Genomic DNA, 22,550 nt, shown 5'->3' with positions numbered 1-22,550 from the left:
TTGTTGTTGTTGTTGTTCTTCTTCTTCTTCTTCTTCTTCTTCTTCTTCTTCTTCTTCTTCTTCTTCTTCTTCTTCCTCCTCCTTCTCCTCCTCCTCCTCCTCCTCCTCCTCTTCCTCCTCCACCTCCTTTCTTGTCCTGCTTGTGGGCTTCCCAAAAGCAACTGGTTGGTCACTCAGGGAGGCAGGAAGCTGAGATGGACTGTTAGCCCAAGGTCCATTTAGCCATGGTAGCTAAATGAAGCCTACATGTTCAGGGGCAGTATACCTTTGAATATCAGTTACTTCCAAACCTTCCACATGGTATTTCTGGAACCATCACGCGAGTCCTGCTGGATCAGGCCAAAGACACTTCTAGTCCAACATCTAATTTCCACAGTAGCCAACCAGATATATTTAAGAAGCCCACAAGCGAGACCTAGGCATAATAGCCCTCTCCAGGATGCTGGTGGTCTTTTGGTTGGATCACGCAAGTTTTCCTATGGTATTGGTAAGGCCCACAACATTAGCAATGTCCTATCACTCCACCATCATCAATACACACACACATATTTTTGAAAAACAATGTGTAAGATACAAAGGAGGGTGCTGCACTCTGTGTGATTCATGTCTTTGCAAGTGAAAAGTACGCAGGGGGTGGGGTTCTGTTGTTGTTTGCTGTTGGTAAATATCAAGATGGCACTTTTCACTTCAGTCACCAAAGAGAGGTTTGTGGTCTGGGCAAGAGTCTCTGAGAAGGTTAATAAGTTATGTTTGTTGACAGCTCTTCAATGAAAAAAAGGATTTTCTTCCTGCAAATGGTCCCATTTGTACCATTAATGTCACTTCTTGGTTGATTTGTGAATTTTGTATATGTGTGTGTTTTTGGAAGAACATATGTCAGTTCCTTTGCTTTTGGAAGTGCAAAATGGAAAGAGTCATTGCCCATGTAGGAAGGAAGGCGTTATGGGGGGGGGGGGAGGGATTTGGGGTAAGCTAAGGCCACAACTGAACTAAAAATACAATAGAACTATAGTCTCTGATTAGTCACCCCTTTTTCCCTGTTCAAGTCCAGTGGCAGGGGAAGGACTGTGGAGATACCTATCAGGAGGTGCTGATCACACCACGCCAGCTCAGGAATCATCCAGGCATTAAATCAGGACCCTGGAAAGGACACAGTGGCTGCATTCAGACATTATGCTCAACCACGGTTTTCTTAGCTGAACTCTGGTATCGCTGAACCTAACCAGGCTCACTAACAGTGGTTTACAGGGTCATATTGATAGGAACTTGGAAGATTTGGGGAGCAGGCACATGACACATAATTGCATAAAATCTGCCTATGCTAATTTATATGTAGCAATACAAATTTAGGTTGACTTTCAGAAGGAAAAAATATACACTCACTCTTGTGGTCAGAGCGTATTCTTAACAATATTTTTTGGGTCCAGTAAGTTGCATGTGGATTCAGCTCTCTGCAAGTTATGGCAGGTGGTTGGCAAGATATTTCTCACCAGTCCTGCACTTTGCAACCTGTCCAAAGCAAAGGGGGCCTGCATCAAAGTAAATGGGGCCCAGAGGGCCACATCTGGAGAGCCACAGGTCCCCATCCCTTCCATAAAAAATAACAGTACAGTCCTATCTTGGTTTTTGAAAAGCTTAGTTCTCGAATGTTTTGGCTCCCAAACGCCACAAACCTGGAAGTGACCGTTCCGGTCTGTGAACTATTTTTGGAAGCCGAACATTCGACGGGGCTTCTGCAGCTTCCGATTGGCTGCAGGAGCTTCCTGCAGCCAATCAGAAGCTGCACTTGGATTTCCAAACGTTTTGAAAGTCAAACAGACTTCTGGAACGGATTCCATTTGACTTCCAAGGTATGACTGTATCTTCTTTCATTTCTTTTAAACAGACCTTTAAAGACCCATAATTTCATGGTGCCTTTTAATAACTATGATATGTTTAACAACTCTGGGTACAATATGATCAAGTTATCTTGGGAGTTATTTTTAACTTGTGCTGGTTTAAGTAACATTATTGTGTGTGCTTAAATAATTGGCTTGCAGCTAATTAATACAGTTTTAAAACTGTGTTGTGATTTACTTACTTGTGGTCAGCGGCTGTTGTCATCCACTTAGTGATGCTTAGGCCAAAAACAGGATACAAAATAAAATAAAGCCTATTCTTTCGTGAGTCTGAATATTACATAATAAGGTCAAGACTGTAGGTTCTAATTAATGGGCCTGACCCTCATCTATGCCACACACAGATATGTTAAGAATAATAAAAAGGTACAGTGGATGAACCAGAAGCCTCCTGTTTCTGATGCACTATGAATGTATTAAACAGAATCCCTACCCCCACACCCCCAAAAAATGTTACCGTTCTGTGCTACAGTGAAATGGGCATTTTAAAAAACTCCAAACACACATTTTGTCACTGGTTGGCTGGTTGGAGTTGCCGCTTCAAACTGTGTGTGGAAACACAAAATAGCCCTCTTTTATTTCAAATATAATTAGCCATTTAAATGTCTTGGGTCAATTTATTAACACTTTATTCATTGGGGCGTAACTTTTATGAGGCTTTATTGCGATTGGAAATTATATTCTACACAAATACAATAGAGAATTAAATGTTCTAGAGAATGCACCAGGGCTCTTTGTACTTTATGGTACAGCATCGTAATGAACCTTGACCGGCTGAAGAGTTGATAAATATAAAATATCACCACTTGCCACTCATTTTGTTCCTCTTTAATGACTGATAATCCATGTCGATTTACTGTGATAGTCGCAATCCAATACTGTTTCCCCACCACCATAAATGTGACTTTAACAGGACCGATTAAGTGTGTCTGCATAATAAAATTAGCCAGAGCAACACTCTTGTAGATTGTTTCCAGCTCTTTGAATTTCCATTAGGTTATTGAAACTTGTTAGACTGTAAAGTCATTGGTGGTTTGTTCAGACGAGCAGCTTCGTTGCCAGAGAAAGGAGTAATGATATTGTACCAAGGCATTTTGTTTGCACTGTTTTGGAAAATCAATCTTATATACATTGCAAAATGGAAGGGAGCTATTCTGGTTGAGGCAGGAACTGTGGGAAGTCGCTTGCCTCACTGAGCTTTGCAAAAACAGAAGGCTTAAACAATAAAAGTCTAGTAAATCATGCAGCTTCCGTTCGGCAAGCACTAGATATTGTTCTGCCGGCTGCACAAATCCCCCCACTTCTGACCCAAGTATCACTAAAGAATGCTTTCTGCTGGCAAGAGTCATTTGACAGTGGAAAGAACTCCCTCAAAAGGTGGTGGACTCTCCTTCAATTGTAGGTTTTTCAACAGAGGTTGGATTGCCATCTGTCAGGGATTCTTTAGTGGTGATTCCTGCATTCCAGCGGGGTGGACTAAATGACCCTTGGTGTCCCTTCCAACTCTACAATTCTATGATTCTATGATCTTGTTATCCCCTTCAGGAAAGCAAGTGGCACACAGCATTTGCACCAGGGGTGGGAAACCTGTGACCTTCTAGATGTTGCTGGACTCCATCATTCCTGACCGTTGGCCAGGCTGGGATTGATGGCTGTCAAGGTCCATTCAGATTCTGTGTTCGAGGTTCTGAAATGAACATTACTCTATAAATATCAGTTAAGCAGGTGTATATCAAAATCACAAATAAGCAAAAACCTATTATTTCCTGAATAATTTAGCCAAAGATCATCTACCACCCAACTACCCACCCCAGCTGAAAACAAGATCAAAAGATCAGTTGCTACAGCATCCTTGTACGATGGGCAAACATTAGGTGAAAAGTTTTTCAGCTCCTGAAACTTCCAGTTGATGCTGAAGGGGATGTTTAAATGTAATATCCCAGGTTTTCAATTATTCATGACAGCAGCTATATTTGAACGATGGTGGGGAATCTCTGAATGTTCTTGTGGTTTCTGTGCAGCTCCCATTAGCAGTGTGAACTCTGCTCCTCTGTGTATTGTCAATGTGAATGTTACAGTGCCATGTGATTTCTACACTGTCGAGCTAATAATTCCAGGTAAAATGTCAACAGAGGGAGTGGCTTCCTCCTGCAATGGCTTGTCAGCTATCTCATGGCTTCCAGTCTTCCTTGGGTGGGTTTTCACTGCAGCCATCCAGTTGTGCTGCTCTCCCAAAGCTATATAATTTCATTTACCAACCAACCTAATCCATTTTCATCCAATTTTAGTTTATGATGCTACCATGTTATTGAAAATGCAGAAAGCTGTCTTATACTACTGACCTGTGAGCCATCTAGTTCAAGATGATTGACACCAGCCTTCCCCCACCTGATACCCTCCTGCAGTTACTTCTTGTGAGTAAGCATGGGATGCCTACAAAGTGGCCCGAGGCCCTGCAATGAGATTCAGGAAAAGAAAAAGAGGGGAAAGAGCAACTTTGCCGATGTGCTGACTGGTGCTGAACAAAGCCAGAGATCAGAGCTGGATAGAAAACAGTTAAAAGTAGCCTGAGAGGCATGATGGCTCCCCATCTGATGCCTGCATGTGCAGCGAGGCCTGGCTGAAGTGAGGGAATAGGTGTGCTGCAGTGTTCTCTTGGCTGCAGGCATCTCAGGAAGATGATAAAACTGCCACACTGTGATATGTTGGCCCCCTTGCTAGGAAGCCCACCATTAAGGTGCTTATTTACTGCACCTATCCAAAGAGCAATGCAGCTCAGAAGTGCTACCTGTCTTACGGCTGGATAAATTAGCAGCACGCACCATCAGGACGGCAGCTGTCTATTGTTCAGATGGCTGGAAGTGGGGAAGAGAGATGAAAGCTTCCCCATCTGACCTTGTTACACTTTGGGTAAAATGCCAAGTCCCTTTCTTCCCTTCATGGAAAGTGGGGATGAGAGAGGAGGAAAGAAGGAATGCTTTGGGGTGAATTTCTCTCTCTCTCTCTCTCTCTCTCTCTCTCTCTCTCCCACTCCCTCTCCCTCTCCCCCCTCCCTAAAAGGATACACAAACAAAGGCAAGAAAAAGCATGTCAATGGCAGGAAGATGTCAAAGACTTGGTGTAAAGTCTTTTAATCCTCCATCTCCTCCTGCCTTGCCCCTCTGTAGTTTGGGAGATGCTGGCATCAAGAGCCTGCACTGGCAACACTCCTTGCACGCCTGCAACTCAAAATATTTTAAATAGAAATTGTTTTTGCCCTAATATTTTTTTGCAAGATGTGGAGCTGTGAACTTTAAATTAGCAATAACAGAAATTGACATGGGTGGTGTTGCAAGTAAACCACCAAGCCCTGCAGGCTTAATTATGGAGTGAGCAGGGAGATAGATGTTAAAGAGAGAGAGAGAGAGAGAGAGAGAGAGAGAGAGAGAGAGAGAGAGAGGAGGAGGAGGAGTGGGGGAGATCCAGTTTCAAAATTTTACCTCACATAATATAAATAAAAGATTATATCTTCTACTGGTAGCCTACAGATCAAAAAGATGAATTTTAAAAAAGTGACACAGCCTTTAATAATTATTTATCTTTGGCTGGCTGCAGATTGCCTATGTAGCAAGAAATGTACACACACAAAATATGGATATCCATGTTTTAGTTGTAGTTACACAGCAGTCAGGTGTGTTCAGGAGTCTAAAAAAGTAGGTCAGCAGGAATGAACAAAGCAGCAGGAATGACAAAAAAACAACAACCTCCCAAGACTTTCCAAGTAATACGAGGAGGCAATTTTTATTCCTGATGTGTTCTAGCTCATAACACTGTTTTTAAGGGAAATTGTCTTTACAAAACTACAAATGGAAAATTAGAATTATGCACCAGAACCAGTTGGGTCCTGTGCTGAAACAGTCTGATATGGATTGACCCAGGATTCTGCTGGATTGGCTTGAGGCAACTCTGGATTGTCCCTGGTCAGAATGGGCCCCCACGGGGCAGCCCAGGACTCTGCAAAGGAGGGAAATCTGGCAACAGGGAAAGGGGAGCAGAAAGGGGACTCAGCTATACCGCTGCAAATAAATCGTTTTAAATGTGTTGTAAAGTGCAATATACATATGTGACACTACATGGCGAAAGTGAGCTATGCCAAATCAATGTATTTCTCAAAACCTTTTAAAAAAACATTTTTACAGTATTTTTGGGTCTTTTTCTCCTCTCTCTACCAATTATAAACCCTAAACATGCAGTCAAGGGGGAGAAGCAGCTGTCAAAACTATGGTTAAACATCTGGTTGGAAGAGGGAGAGGAAAAGATAGGCCCTTTTCTGTCTCCCACCCACACCCTCCTGGACTCAGGGCTGTTCTGCGCCCCTGGATCAGTTTGGGACCTGGATCCATGTTGGGCTAGGCCTAGATCATCCTTTGTCTGATCAGAGCTGCTCCGTTGCACTGGAGCCCAGATCCCCAAATCATTCACAGACCTACTGCATATTGATCGGTTTATTTATTTTGTGCTTTTCATATTTGTAATGTCTTGAATCCTCAGTTCACCATCATCATGCAACTGGGTCTCTTTGGACCATTTCCCCTGTGGCTCATGTTATCAGAAAAATGCCCATTGCACCCCCCCCTTCTTATCTTTATACATGTGTTTTGTGCCCCCCCCCCCCCGGTCTCCCACCCCACGTCTTCAGGATGCATCACACAACACATGCTCCCTTTAAAAGTTTCTGGGACACAGTGACACGTTTGTAAAGGGGATGTCCATGCCAAAAAATGCTAACCTTTAAAAGGTGTGACACACCTTCTTTGGGGTCCTTGCCTCCTATGAGGGGGGAACCTGTTGCAACAGAATAATAAATCTGCCTTACTTTCACTGGCTCTTCCCTCAGTTCATTCATCTCTGACCAATAACAAACTCTGAGTCCTTTAAAAAGGGGAGTTAGGCCTAATTTGATCTGATTTGATTCTTTGGTAGATTTACAAAAAGAAAAACACACACCAATAAATCAATTTCAGAAAGACGCAAGATTAGATGTGGGCGCACAAAACATATTTTAAAAAAAACAAAGACTCCCTGTGCTCCGCTCCTCCTTTCTTCCCACCCAGGGTGGCCCTGCCCTGCCCTCTACCTGCCCCTCAGAGCCAGGGCGTCCTGTGGCCTCGGTGGTTGCAGCAGCCTTTCCTCCTCCTTGCCTGCTCTCCAGCAGCTTCTAGGAGCTGCCCAAGGAGAAGGCGGCCGTGGTGGCCATGGAGAGGCCACAGAGAGGCCACGGGATGCTCCCTCACAGCTGCCACAGCCACCTTTCAGGGCAAGCACCAGCTCAAGCTCCTCCCCAAGCTCGGCAGCAGCACTGGAGGGGGAAATAGAGGCATTCCAGAATCAAACCAGAAGCCAGGATAGCTTTCGTAATTCTCGGACTGTCCCTGGAATATAGAAACACTTGGGGGGTATGAGAATAGTGCTCAGCCCAAGAGTCAAACAGTGACCTGGGCTGGCTTGGGGGTGGGGGTGGGGGCAGGCAGAGACTTTGGCCCTGGATGGGAAGGGCTGCTGGCTAGGATGGCTAGGGTCCCCGGTCAGAGGAAGCTCACCTTTGAATACTAGTTGCTGGGAATTGCAGGTGAGGAGAGCGCTGTGGAACTCAGGTCCTGTTCCTGGGCTTCCCATAGGCTGCCCACTGTGAGAATGGCATGATTTGGGTGTAAAACGGTTAATAGGGCCAGGAAGGAACTATACTCACTGCTGCAACTGGCCTTTGCCCACAAGGTTTACCATTTTATGTGTCTTTTTTGTGTTGCCCTTGCAACAACAGCTCCATTCCTAAAGGTCAGTCTTGAAATGCTTCCCTCCCCCACCCTGCAAAAATAAAATTAAAAAGGTGCCATTTATTAGAAGAGTAAAATCTGCCTGTGGTGAATTCAGTGTATATTTGATACGTGATTATCCTTTACCATTCTGATGCCTGGCTCAATTAGCGGTAACATGGCTAATTGGAACATAAGTGTGTTTCTTTGTTAATGTATTTGACAGCTAGCCCCAGGGAATGTTCGTGCAGTTCATTATACACTTTAGTAATCTTTCTGTTTTCTGCCCCAAATGGAGCCGCTGGATGCCCGTTGAGGGGCTGCAGATCTTTCTGTGACGAAAAAGTACAAGTGGGGTTATTAATCCTCCACTGCATCAAACAAATAAGCACATTAATCAACTAATTTTGAAGAGATAGACATCAAAAGACCAAGCCTGGCCCTTTTAGAAAGTCTATCTATCCTTTTTTCCTCCATTCCAGGAACTGGGAACTTTTGGCCCTCCAGATGTTAGACTTCAACTCTTGTCAGCCCCGGCCAGCATGGCTAGTGGTCAAAATGGAGGGAGTTGTAGTCCAAAAGTGTCTGGAAACACCAGGCTCTCCATCCCTCGTCTACTCTGACTGATAATCAGCTCTCCAGGGTCTCAGGCAGAGGGGATTTCCCACCCCGTTTTAATTCTTAATGCAAGGGATTGAAGCTTCAGCCTTTTGCTTGCAAAGAAGATGTTCTGCCTTCCCAAACCTGGTGCTCTCAAGATGTTTTGGCCTACAGCCCTTGGCTGGGAGTCCTGAAACACCTGCTCCCTGCCTTGCAGGTCTTTCCCCGCCTGGCCTGGGCGAGCAGGGCCTGGACTGACTCCAGCTACAAACTGAGGCTGCTGAGTAGACTCTTGGTCTGGGGTGTTATTTAGGGAGTTTTGTTGGGGTGTTGTTATTTTTGTATCTTTCTTAGATCTTACAGTGTATAAGATCTAATTTGGTAGTGTACATTTTGATGTTTTGTTTATTGTTTACGACTACGTTATGTCTGTAATTGTGTGATTATTTTCAAGCTGTAAGCCGCCTTGAGCATCATTTGAACTATAGAAGGGCAGCATACAACTAAGATGATGCATGTATGATACAAGTAACTTCGCCAGGCTTACAAAGGTTTAATTAAATCCACATGCCCTGAAAACAATGACTATAATGCATTATTTTGTTCATTTATCTAAACAATTATGTCATGATAATAATAAAAAATGGAAGCCCAAAGAAGCAATATCTAATTAAAGAACCCAAATGCAACCACCTGATTCAGCTTGGAGCTATATTTATGCAAACAGGTGCTACTGGAGTGATTTTTCCTGCCAAAATATCAGCTGGGGCTGCATAGATTTAATACTCTGAGTAGAGTTGTGTAGTGTTTAGAATACTGGATTGTTGCAATGCACTCTACATGGGGCTGCTCTTGAAGATGTCCCAGAAATATAAAAAGTAAAGGGACCCCTGACAGTTAAGTCCAGTTGTGGACGACTCTGGGGTTGCAGTGCTCATCTCGCTTTACTGGCCGAGGGAGTCGGTGTTTGTCCACAGACAGCTTCCAGGTCATGTGGCCAGCATGACTAAGCAGCTTCTGGCGAACCAGAGCAGCACACGGAAACACCATTTACCTTCCCACTGGAGCGGTACCTGTTTATCTACTTGCACTTTGACGTGCTTTCAAACTGCTGGGTTGGCAGGAGCAGAGATGGAGCAACAAGAGCTCGCCCCATCACAGGGATTCAAACCACTGACCTTCTGATCAACAAGCCCTAGGCTCTGTGGTTTAGACCACAGCGCCACCCACGTCCCTCCTGGAAATATAAAGGTAAAGGTAAAGGTACCCCTGCCCATACGGGCCAGTCTTGACAGACTCTGGGGTTGTGTGCCCATCTCACTTAAGAGGCCGGGGGCCAGCGCTGTCTGGAGACACTTCCGGGTCACGTGGCCAGCGTGACATCGCTGCTCTGGCTAGCCAGAGCCGCACACGGAAACGCCGTTTACCTTCCCGCTAGAAAGCGGTCCCTATTTATCTACTTGCACCCAGGGGTGCTTTCGAACTGCTAGGTTGGCAGGCGCTGGGACCGAGCAACAGGAGCGCACCCCGCTGTGGGGATTCGAACCGCCGACCTTTCGATCGGCAAGCCCTAGGCGCTGAGGCTTTTACCCACAGCGCCACCCGCGTCCCGTCCTGGAAATATAAGTTAGTCCAAAATGCAGCAGCCAGATTACTGACTGGGTTCCATTTAAATCTCATGTAGCCTCTGTTATAAAACTGGTTGTCAGTTCATTTGGGGGCCCAATTGAAGGTGCTCACATTAGTGTTTAACTGAACAACTCCAGCCCCAAACATCTCAAAGACTGCCTCCTTCCCAACAGACCCTATTGGGTGCTGAGATAAGCAGGGGTGCTCCCTCAGAGGCTTGGGACAGTAGCCTGGGGGAGGGCCTTCTCTGGGGCAGCCCCTAAGCTGTGAAACCCCTTCCCCACAGAGGTGTCCTTGTCACCTTCACTGTATAGCTTCTGGTAATGCTTTTGACATTTGAGGTATTAGTTTTAGGAACCACTCCATTTTTGTGATTGTGAGTTGTTTTAAACTATTGTTAATATAGTGTTTTAATGTTGTAACCTCTCCTGAGACCTTACAGTGAAGAGTGGGAGATAGATAAATAAATACATATGTCCAAAAACACCCCAGTGTAGTTGGTCTAAGACAGCAATCCTAACCCTGCATACCAGAAGCAAGCCCCACCATGAATTCAGTAGGACTTGCTTCTGAAGAGACATTGCAGGATTGTGCTGTTATTCCAGAGAAAGCCAGGTTCAAAGCTGTCTTGACCATGGAGTTCCATTGGCAGCGCTGGGCAGCTACTTTCTTTCAGCCTAATCTGCCTCACAAGGCTGTTGAGACAATACAATAGAAGGACCACGGAGGACCCAGAGCTCCTTGGAGGGTATGGAATGCAACCTGGAACCATGTTAATGCCTCTCCCTTGTCTGAAGATCATGTGTGTAGGAACTCCCAACTTTTGTATGGTTGGAATGCAGTTTACTGTGCAAATGGAAGAGTCGCATCCATTGCTCTGCCCACTTTTTTTGCGTCTGGCCTGCCCACCTCTTGTGTGGGGCCACATACATCAAATGGAGGTAAAGCAGACTGGCTGGTCCAAGTTCTTGCAAAGTTCTCAATGTATCTGCTATTTATTGCTGTCTTAACAGAACTGCTGGTTGAAAACTGAGAGATCAGCCACTTTTGACTCCTCCTCTCCTTGAATCCTTTTTTATTCCAGCCAATCAGAGCTCTGAAACAGCTAACTGGTTTTGCAGCTTCACCATTTCCCTTCCAATCCCTTTTTCCTTTTGGGTCTTGTCATTTAGACTGTTAGCCTGAGGTAAATGACTGTCTTATTCCTGATGTGGGAAGCCACTCACAGAGCCTTTTTTATCAGCTGGGGGGAGGCTAAAAATTCTTTAAATAAATATATGAAACTACTATATGAAAGATAAAATAGTGGGTGCTGGGTTTTTTTAAATGATTATTCCATATTCATTGTGATGGTGATGAAATTAGCTCAGTTGTTTCTGAGTTGCCCCTATGATGTCATGTCATGTTTAAAGACATTCTGACAGGCGAGGAGGAAGAGGAGGAGTCGGCCACCGGATGCTGACAATCGCTGCAGCGGCTGTGATGGAGGTGGAGCATCCGTGAGGCTGCAGGAACAGTCATCTCCATCCAGCAGTTTCCTATAAGTGGAAATCTCAATATCAAGGGCCATCTTTGCATTCAGCAGGAGAAATCATGTGCTCTGAGAAGAGACATATTCCAGAGAAAAGGGTGTGGACTACTGCTTAACTTTTATTTTATTAAAAATTAATGTTAAAGTTGATTAACACATAAACCCCTTAATCCACCTCACTGAAATTGGGCAGGGTTAAGCTCCTCTTGTGAGGCTACTATCTCATCAGGTTTCATGCAACTTAGTATAAACGCAAAAAGTTATGGCCGTTTAGCTTTTAAATGTAGCCTCCATCTGCCTCCCTGACTCTGCTTTTTAGAATGGTGACCCCTGGCTTTATCTAAAATGAACCAGGGTTGTGTGGTGGTTACAGTGTCAGACTAAGACCTGGGAGACCAGAGTTTGAATCCTCACTCAGCCATGAAGCGCCCTGGGTAACCCCGGGTCTCTCAGCCTAAACCACCTCACAGGGTTGTTGTGAGGATAAAAGGGGGAGGAGAAAAATGTACAGCACTTTGAGCTCGGGTTAGAAGAGTTTGGATTTGATATCCCGCCTTTCACTCCCTTTAAGGAGTCTCAAAGCGGCTCACATTCTCCTTTCCCTTCCTCCCCCACAACAAACACTCTGTGAGGTGAGTGGGGCTGAGAGACTTCAGAGAAGTGTGACTGGCCCAAGGTTACCCAGCAGCTGCATGTGGAGGAGCGGAGACGCGAACCCGGTTCCCCAGATTACGAGTCCACCGCTCTTAACCACTACACCACACTGGCTCTCTAGTGTGGTTAGGGCTAGGTGGCATATAAATCTAAGTAATAAATAAATGATATAGCAGAGGTGAGGAATCCTCTTCATCTGGCCCTTGGGACTTCTCCTCCCAGGCCACACACTGTCCTCAGCCACACCTTTTTGCCTGTGCCCTTGAACTCTCTTGCTCATTCTTGCTTCCCTGGATGGAAGAGATAAAGGGCTGTGTGACTCTGTGGGGAAGCCGGCCTTTTGAACAAAGATAATAACATTTACATTCTGCCCACTTTTGCTTCTGGCCCCACCTGCCACCGACCCACAGAAGGGACATTTGTGAACACATTGGTTTGAGCCCCTAATTGGCAGTCAATCTTAACGAATGCCTTTCATTAACGGATATAATTTGAAGAACTGGGTAATTGACTCACATTTGATTAAGGCAGATTCTATTGGATTAACATGATTAATAGATAAAATTATAGTCAAACAGAAAGCAGTACAAAAGGTGACATAAGTCATGGTTCACATTAAGATCCTAAATTTAAAATAAGATGTATCTCTGACAGGAATATTTATTTTGTGGCAAACGACTCAAACTGATGAGGTACTCAAAAAGGCTGAGGGCAAAGCAGAGGAAAGGACTGATCCTGTGTCAGCAACTCATTGTATTTTTTTTAATATATATTTTTATTTCCTACTTTTTGTTTCCAAGAATATGATTCCACGTGGCATCTACAGTACAACAGCTGCACCACCTTCTGGTTCATTTGCTAGCGAAATCCAAAGTGATGGTGGTTTGTTTTTAAAGCTCTAAAAGGCTCAGGCCTGGGCAAATTGCCTTCCTTTGGGACTGACTCGCAGCCTTTCTCAACCTGTGGGTCCCCAGGTGTTGTTGGACTACAACTCCCATCACCCCTAGCTAGCAAGGCCAGAGCTCAGGGATGATGGGAGTTGTAGTCCAACAACATCTGGGGACCCACAGGTTGAGAACCGCCAGGAGGGAAAACATGTCCCGCAGGGGGTTGAATCTCAGCAGCCTGGAGAAAAGGCTAAGGAAGCTGTTAGTCCCCACTGAGGCCTCCCCCGCCTTCCTTAAGCATGTAAGAAAAGCCCTGCAGCTGCATCAGGCCAATGGCCAGTCTAGTCCAGGATCCTGTGCTCACAGTGGCTGATCAGATGTCTGTGGGAAAACCTCAAGCAGGAATCAAGCAAAAGAACCATCTCTCTCTCCCCTCCCCATGCTTTCCAGCAAGTTGACATGTCTCATGAGTACATGGCCCTGTCTTTGAAAGCTCAGGGAGTGGGCGCACCAACCCATGGGGACAGTTATGTAACTTCCATGCATATGAGGCAGCTCCTAGGAGCCGAGGTCCCTTCAGGGCCCCCCCTAAAATATTTGACTGTGATTAGGGGGTGGGACTTATATGCTCTCTGATATTTTATCCGAGTTGGCACCCCTGTGTTCTGTGCAGTTCTGAAGTCCTCCTCCTGAACTTGGACTCTGTAGACTTTGACAGGCACGTCGGGTTTCGCCCAACATTGGGGGGCCTGGCCCATGCGCACGATGTCACCTGTGTGTTGTGTGTCACATCACACTGCGGAACGAGGCCCAACGGGGCCTATCACACTCCCCCAAAGGCCCGACGGGGCATAGTTGCAGCTGTGGAAGGACCCAATGGGTCCCGCCTAGCTGCAGAATATTTAGGGGGGCCAGCCTCCTCGGTGAAAATTTTGGGGAGCCCCCACAGCCCCGCATGGATGGCACAGATTTGGAGCACTGCTTTCAGCCCAGCTAGTCTCGCCTTTCCTGTCCCCTAGCCTGGGCATAGCAGGTGCCTGTTGTCCAGCCTGTCGGTCTTCTCTGCCTTGATAAAGATCTCTTACTTCCTCTCAAGCAAGAGTCTCTGTCATAATAGTCTGGGTTGGAGCTAGGGCAAATCCCAATGTTTCTGAGCTGGGCGTTTCATCTTGCTGTTGCTTGATTAGTTTATTCCAGTTAACCATATCAGGCGATGCTCAGTCTGGCTGTGTTCTTGAAACAAAACTGCCTTATGTACAAGGATCTGTTTTGCTTCTTGTTGCAACCAGGCAGACAAGCGCTGAAAACTGTTGCTTCATCTTGATCTCTAATTGAGACGCTACCACAAGCGGCAAACCTCTGGAGTATAATGATTTGTCAGTACAGGCCAGAGAGTGGACCAATTTAATGCTTGCTGCGGGGGTTAGGATTTCAACAGCCTTTGATCAAATCTTTTTAGGTCAGTAACATTTAGAGGTGCAGAGGGGGGAAATCGTATAATTAAGAGGGAAAAACCTCACACGGTTGGTGGCTAATTTGGAATACACAGATGATATTGTTGTGCAATATTGCCTCCTTCAAATGGAAAGGTCTTAAGTTTTCCAAAGAGCTAGATTAATATTGATACCGTGTTACTCTTTGTAACGTTCAGTGTGCAAACATCAGCCACCGCCTCTCCTCCCGCCCTGCCACCGACAGCAGCTCAAACACCGAGCCCAAGGAAGCAGCACCAGGAAGCTCTCGTGTCCCAAGAGGAGGGCAGAGTGTGGTGGGTGCCTTGGGGAGCGGGTGCAAGGGGCCATGGGGTGCAGTGGTGAGTCTTGGGAGAACCCTATGCCCGCTAAGCAAACTTGCTGACCTCATGTGCAATGCAGGAGGCTGTCCTGTAGAGCTGAAGTAAACTTCCAGGGCCAGAAAGTATGAAATAGGAATCAGGCCTTAGTGTGGTGGCACTACCCTTTGGAGTGCCCTCTGATTCCATATGAGACAGGCGCCAGCTCTGTGGGGGGGAGAATTGGTCCTTTCAGTGCTTGTGTGTGTGAGAGAGAGAGACAGAGAAGCTGGAGACACAGAGACATGCCTGCTCTATACTGGATTTGGGGGCTGCCCTGGCAACCGGATGGGAAAGCAAGATCTGTTGGAGTGTTAATGCTGTGAGACCCTCCATCCTATGCTCAGGTTGTATGTGTAAATAAAGTCATACAGTGGTACCTCGGGATGTGAACGGGATCTGTTCCGGAGCCCCGTTCGCATCCTGAACAGAATGTAAGACACGACAGTGCGTCTGCGCATGCGTGGGTCACATTTTGTCACTTCCGTGCATGCGCATGATGTCATTTTTAGCATCTACGCATGCGTGAGCGGTGAAACCTAGAAGTAACGCACTCCGTTACTTCCGGGTCGCCGTGGAGCGCAACCCAAAAGCACTCAACCTAAAGTGTATTTATCCTGAGGTATGACTGTATATCCTAAAAACCCCACAGTCTCTACAGTGGTACCTCGGGTTAAGTACTTAATTCGTTCTGGAGGTCGATTCTTAACCTGAAACTGTTCTTAACCTGAAGCACCGCTTTAGCTAACGGGGCCTCCTGCTGCCGCCGCGCCGCCAGAGCACGATTTCTGTTCTCATCCTGAAGCAAAGTTCTTAACCCGAGGTACTATTTCTGGGTTAGCGGAGTCTGTAACCTGAAGCGTCTGTAACCCAAGGTACCACTGTACTGATCTTCATTCCAAGGGAACTAAACCCTGGGTATGTTGGAACTGCTGGAGTCTTTTGACACCTGGAGATTACAGTTGCACACCATCTGATTGATTCAATATGCTAGATGCCACTGTTATGTATTCTGTGAAACCAAAGTACACTGAATGTCCATTGCAACAATCAATTTTCCTTTATGGTTATTTTTAATGTGTTATAACCCACTCTAAACATTGTTTCCACAATGGAAGGTTAGGGATAGAAATACTCTCTGTAACAAACAACTGCAACATTTTCCCTACCCACGGCCATATTTGTTGCCCTCCTCTGAACCCGTCCCAGTTTCTCCCATTTGCTTCTTGAAGTGCAGTGGCCAGAATTAAAGAGTATTAGAGTAGCAGTTATGACCTCCAGGCCACTTTATTCCCTTTAAAAGGTTTCTAGGCCACCTTTCAACTGATGTTTTGATGGCAGCGCACACAATGAAACAAGCAGTAAGAAAACTTAATTAAAACATAACAATGAGAAAAACAGTGGCAGAAGCAGAATAAAACGAAGCAATAAAATCAGGAATAGCAGACATTTAATTAGCCATGAAAAGCTGGAAGAATAGAGCCATCTTCACCTGACAGCTAAAAAACAGCAAAACAAACTTGATGCCAGCTGGTGTTCCTGGGAAGAGCATTCTGCAACCTGAGCGCCATCACTGCAAAGACCCTTTCTCCAGTCACCACACCCATTACACTTCCGACGGTTCCACGGGCTTCCTCTAGCCATCTTAACAAAACAACAGAGAAACAGGCACTTTAGGGAGCAGCTGGTCCTTCAGGCCTCTCTTGCTCTGTTAAAGATCCATGTAATAAGACTCCCCATTGCCTCACTGTAAGCGTTTTCTCATTTTTGTATCTCCAGTGCTGTTATCTTTAGCAGGAATTATTAATAATAAAAAAGAGAAGTCCGTCATTCCAGCAAAACTTCTCTATGCCCAGTGTTTGCCAAGGACAAGTAGGCATTTCATGGCTAATTAAAGTTCCCTTTCCGTTGGAATGACGGTGCTGCAGGCAAGGCCCTCAGTTGGAGATGGTATCTGATAGATGAGATGACAGGCCTTTGCTGGACCAAATAACAGCATCACACAATTTTCTCCTCCACTATCTAATTCCCCAGTGAGCTCCCCATCTAATTTGACGGAATAATACCCTCCTTCCTATGACAGCAGAAACAAGCCCAGTAATTGATGCACAAGTATTCTTGTGCAATTATCAAGCCAGGGGTTTCCCTTCCTAGAAAATGTGCTCCCCACCCACACGGGTCTCACCAAACAAATTGTTTTCTAGGCTTTAGCCACTGAGCTTGCCTGTGCACTGTGGAACCGAGGGTGGATGCCCCCTGCACCTCGTCACTTGGGGTGGGAAGCGCATCCCTGTTTCCTTGGGGCTCATACAGTCCTGACATGTCACACCAGCACTGGGCCGTGCTGAGTAAATCAGGAAGCATCTTACAAACTGTAAACATTGTCTCCCAGATTTTGTGCACATATTAGTGCCAGGGATACCAGCTGGATGTGAATGCTGCATTGCTTTCAGTGGGATGTGTGTCCCTTATCATTTGTTTGCTGGTTTGTTTAAAACATTTTAAAGCTGATTTTCAGGGGAGTCCAGCCATGGAAGTAAGCAATAGTGGTTAGTGGAGTAGGATCCCCAGGTAGCCCCACATGTCCTGTTTCGTTATTGGTCCTGGCAGCTGTGTATGGGCCAGGTAATCTCAGGTATGAAACATCTGCATGAGTGAGTTATTGCAAACAAAACCAGGTTCTGGAAATTTCCTGAAGAGCAGCAAAGTGAAAAGCACTGTGTCTCTTTAAATTTGAGTCTTCCCAAACAATTATAATTTATAATCCTTTCCCTTATCTGATATTCCTTAGGAAAGACACGCATATAGCCTTGAGCTAGAACTCCAACTTGGCTTTTAAATGCAAATATTTTAACAAGTATAACACAGAGAAGCATGAACTATCAATTATTCCTAGTAGGCATATGTAAAACATCTTGTTTATCACCCCACCTCCCCCCACCCACCCCACCCCGTGATCAAAGCCAAATTAAGACAGAGAAAATAAAAAGGTAACATTGCAGAGTGAAAGATTGTATTTTGCTTTCTGTTTTGTTGTATTTTAAGGAAGCATTTGTTTGTCTCAGCAGTTCTGACATATTTTTTCAATGGGAAACATTTTTTTAGAGCAGTTCATGGAAACAGGGGATAGGGAGATAACTGTATTGGGATTGTCTATGCTGAGATCATTCCCAGGACACACCAGCTGTCCAGGGAAGTATATGTGGGGTTTGCAGAACAAGTTCAGAATTCATATGTAGTTAGAGAACTTTGGCTTTCTGGAAATCTTTGCTTCAAAAAATCTCAAGTTGCTAGTCCTTATGATTCTGGAGGTAAATGTAGGAGTATCTGAGTGTTCCATTGATGTTGTCGGCATCCATCTGAGTCAAGAGTGTGTCTCTGGGGGTGAAGTCAAATCACTACTTTATCAGCACTGAAGTGATCTCTTCGGGGCGCAAGCCTGAGCAGTGTGTATGGAGGCCCTGGACTGCCCAGACAGCAAGAACCCCCTCTCAGCCTTGCTGATGTGGTCCAAAGGAAAGCAGAGCAATACATTTTGCACCAGCTTGGCTGCAAAAATTACCAGAAGGAGGCGTCCAAGACACCATCCAACCGTCTCAGGGACTCTATTCCACTTGTCTGCTCAGTCCGCTGAAGCCTGTCTTCATAGGCAGGGGAAGTCCCAAATTCATCAAGACTTGAGACCCATCAGATATCTTCCCCTGGTTTAGCCAGCCATTGAAAGCTGTGTCTTGGGGTGTGGCCACTGTTGCACGCTGATAGCTTCTAGGAGTCACTGGTGAGAGTTGAGTGCAGGGTGAGGAGCAAAGATAGACAAACTAACCCAAAAGGAGCATGATGTGCCCCCCCCCTGAATGACTACCCCTCCCCTAACATCTCATACACCCCATCAACTGAGCAGAAACTTACAAAATCTCAATGAACATCTAGTGTGGTGTAGTGGTTAGGAGCAGTAGACTTGTAACCTGGTGAACCAGGTTTGCTTCCCCGCTCCTCCACATGCAACTGCTAGGTGAACATGGGCTAGTCACACTTCTCTGAAGTCTCTCAGCCCCACTCACCTCACAGAGTGTTTGTTGTGGGGAAGGAAGGGAAAGGAAAACGTTAGCCGCTTTGAGACTCCTTCGGGTAGTGATAAAGCGGGATATCAAATCCAAACTCTTCTTCTTCTTCTAGTGATCAAGGAAGAGGAAAGTATCAAGCTTTTACTCCTTCTATAGCCACTGTTTCTTGGCACCTGCCATTACAACATTTTAAATTTGGGGAAACTGCTTTGGAAGCAGAGTACTTTGCCTATCACCCAACCAACGTTCTACAATCTGAACATCTACAGTAGATATAGAGACTTCACTGCAGTATCTCCCTCCAGTGACATCCAGTGAGTCTGCCTAGTAGAACCTGAAATGAAATTTTAGCTGTTGGCCACCTTAGAAAAAGGTGGGCAGTAAGTCTTCTGACTGACTGAGGATTGATTGATATTTGACATTGGGGTGGGGGGAGAAATCCATTAAGTGGGCTCTAGTCTACAAAGGTCAATGTTAATCTGGGGCAGCAGAAAGAAGCTCCAGAATCCCGATCTACTGATAGATCTCTGGATGATTTGAAATAGATCAACAAAGATGTCTGACTTGCTTAACAACAAAGTACAGCAACAAAATGAATACCCTCCCCCCCAATTATATTGGTGAAATGAATGCACCAACAGGTGTTGGTGGGCAGAAGGGGGATTGTGAGCTCTGTTCAGTGCTGGTACTCAAAACAAATTCCTGAGCTCAGGGTTATTTGAGTTTATGTCTTTCAAACCTGTCTCTGAGGCTTGGTGAAGCTCATGGTTCAAGTAAAATTCAATGCCGTTCAAACCAAGTATTCCTTGAGGGCACTCGTAAGTGACAATTGTCAATCTGATATCAAGAGCGATGATTTCAATACCAGGCTGATAGCTCTGTTGTTGTTGTGTTGGAATCATGCAGTTTAAAAGGCATTACATTATAAAGATGTCTGCAAATGTGACATGGAGGCTGACAACACCAGCCCTGCCGTGTGGGAATCCCTTGTAGATGATGCAGTGCCTGGAGACAATCAGTCAGATTGTGTGTCCACAACAGTAACCAGAGGAGGAATGACTGGTGGGAGGAGCTCAGAAGGAAGAAATGCCATGGCACACCTGCATCAGCACAACCAGGCACCCTCATCTGCCCCAGCTGCAACAAAACATGTCTCTCCCATATCAGTCTCCACAGACACATCAGGGGCTGTAACTTCACCCCCAAAAGTGCAAGCCTGCATTGTGTCCCAAGACAGATGGGTGCCAACCCACAAATTATCTTTAACGGTCCACAGAATATTATTTCAAAATCACTACTCACTGAGACAAACGAATCATAGACTTTAAAAGTGTATATCTCCCAACTTCATTCACAACATTCTCCACCAGATATATGATTCCTACTTCCCACACAAGAAGAAAAGAAGATGACTTTGGGGTCAGGCAAAAGGCCCCTCTAGTCCAGCACTCTGTTCTCAAAATGGCCAACCAGACGTCTCTGGGAAGCTCAGTGTGACTGCCTGGGGCTCCCAGGCAGTCTCCCGTCCAGGTTCTGATCACATCCAGATCAGCTTAGCTTCGGCAAGGTGCTCCAGGATCCTTGCAGTTCATAGTCCACCCCCTGTAGTCCATCCAATTCACCCATCACAAGTGTAGGCACTTTGCTAGTGATTACTACAATGCTGATTTACCTTACGCAGGTGTTGTTTGCATTACTGAGATATTAAAGACACAAAGCCCTTTGAGGAGTGGATCCACTTCCATGTGTTCCCTACTTTTTACTTTGGGGTTCAAAAATCCTGGATTTGGAACAATATTCTAATAGCATTATAGGATAGTGGAAGACATCCACAGGATAGCAGGGTTTTCCACCAAAGAGAAAATGGGCTGTTGAAGTACAATATATTGTTGTTTCTATTAATGATAATAATAATAATTGCATTTTTTTCACAAAAATTGACCCTAGTGACCCAAAGCTACTTCCAAGGTAATGTAAGTCCAGCCCTCATCAGTTTGTGGAGCAATAAAATACTCCAGTTGTTCCTGGTAGAATTATTGTTCTGCAAATAGAGCATGTATGTGTGTGTGTACGCGTGTGTATATATACACACTAGCCTGGGAACTTCCTCTCTGCCCAGAACATTGGAGGCTATACACCATACCTCCTCAACAGTATTTATAGGAACTCAAACACTGAGATCCTGCTCTGTTCCAGTAACAAGAAGCCGAAAGCACCAGTCTGAAGATGACGAGTGAGACCTCGTCGAAACGTCGCCTAGACACCCCAACTTTTACACAGGAAGATACCCGAGGACACCAAAACCTGCATTCCTGTACCCGTGAAAATCTACGAAAGCATATATATATATATATATATATCATTAGTGCCAATCCACAGCTTCCTGTGGTTTTCCTTACCTGACCTTGAGTGTTCCCATGATGGTTTTGTGCTTTCCTTGGACAGTTTCGCTGTCTATCTGCATCGATTAAACCTTGATCTCATTTATTATCTGAGGAAATGGTCTCAAGGTCACAGGGCTGGAAATTTAATTATGGTGGCAGTATATTAAGTGGCACATTTAAAGATGCTGAATCGTAGTAATTAATTTTTTGGATGGTGGTCTCCGGGGAACAGGTTCTCTCCACACTGGGTGTTTAGACATCCATCATGGCCATTGAGCGTGGCAGCTGTCTTTTAGCTTTAAACTGCACCATTATTCATCTTTTTATGACTGACTTTAAAAACACTAGACAACTTTACCCTTTTTATTGTAATATATGTCTCCTGTTCGCATCTAGCTATACTTCACCTTTGCTATAAAAATGCTAACAGGGCTTGCTCTTAGCTACCTGGGCTGGCCTAAAAAATTGAGACCGCGATTACCCTTTGTTGACATCTAGTGTCAAGGCACGAGAGATTTCGCTGGCATGTGGAATCTGTGGCATGGAAGGGGTGGGGGTAAACCCTGCACTATCCATGCAATTCCGTCCATCTTGCCCAAGAACGAGCTATAATAATTAGCGAACACAAGGGATTAGTTTAGCCGTCACTGTTGACTTTGCAGCAGCACTAAGTTATTGAAAGAAAGGTGTCTCTGCCAAGGTCTTAAAAAGCTTGTAATGTTTAATGAAGGGATGGTCATTAAACTTGCTGGTTCAAATATTAGGCGAGATGGGGCTGGGAGGTGTTTAATAAAGAGGTAGGAAAATAAGAACTAAATTACAGATATTCATTAAAAAAGCTGGCAACAGCCCAGCCAGCCTTTGGAAACCAGCCATGAGCCTTGTTTTAATGGAGTCTGTGTAGGTCTCAGCTGCCACTAAACTTGGAGGAGGTTTTTAATCCCTTTGTTGAACTTTTCACAGTTTGGGATTTCAAAGTGGTAGTAAAACAACAGTTCAGGGGGAAGACAATGCACCAAGAAGTAATCTGGAAAAGCACTACAACGGTTCTTGGCGAGGCAGCAGCCACGTTCAGCGCCATACATGCTAGAGTGCTATGGTACCACTTCAAACAGCCACGGCTTCCCCCAAAGAATTTTGGGAGGTGTTGTTAGTTAAGGGCACTGAGGAGAGCCCGCTATTCCCCTCTCTTCCAGAGCTCCCTGTGGAAAGGGATTGATGGTTAAACCACTCTGGGAATCTTGGTATTCTTTGGGGGAAGCATGGTGACTGCTGAAGTG

The 22,550-nt window shown here is 45.3% G+C and overlaps 1 protein-coding gene across 3 annotated transcripts in view; it reads right to left on the bottom strand.

Annotated features, from left to right (window-relative positions):
* BNIP2 (BCL2 interacting protein 2) overlaps positions 1-22,550 on the bottom strand; it is a 76,135-nt gene that overhangs the window by 5,792 nt on the left and 47,793 nt on the right. For 2 of the 3 annotated variants that reach the window (XM_028706731.2, XM_028706727.2), the window contains one exon: positions 16,256-16,466. The exons of the other annotated variant lie outside the window; for it this stretch is intronic. In XM_028706731.2, coding sequence (XP_028562564.2) covers positions 16,322-16,466 — 145 coding nt within the window. In that variant the 3' untranslated portion in view covers positions 16,256-16,321. Of the gene's footprint in view, positions 1-16,255; positions 16,467-22,550 lie in introns of those variants that run through there. 3 annotated transcript variants of the gene reach the window in all.

The sequence above is a fragment of the Podarcis muralis genome, chromosome 14, assembly GCF_964188315.1.
Source record: "Podarcis muralis chromosome 14, rPodMur119.hap1.1, whole genome shotgun sequence".
In the NCBI taxonomy this organism is placed as follows: domain Eukaryota; kingdom Metazoa; phylum Chordata; class Lepidosauria; order Squamata; family Lacertidae; genus Podarcis; species Podarcis muralis.
This window is presented reverse-complemented; position numbering and strand designations above follow the sequence as displayed.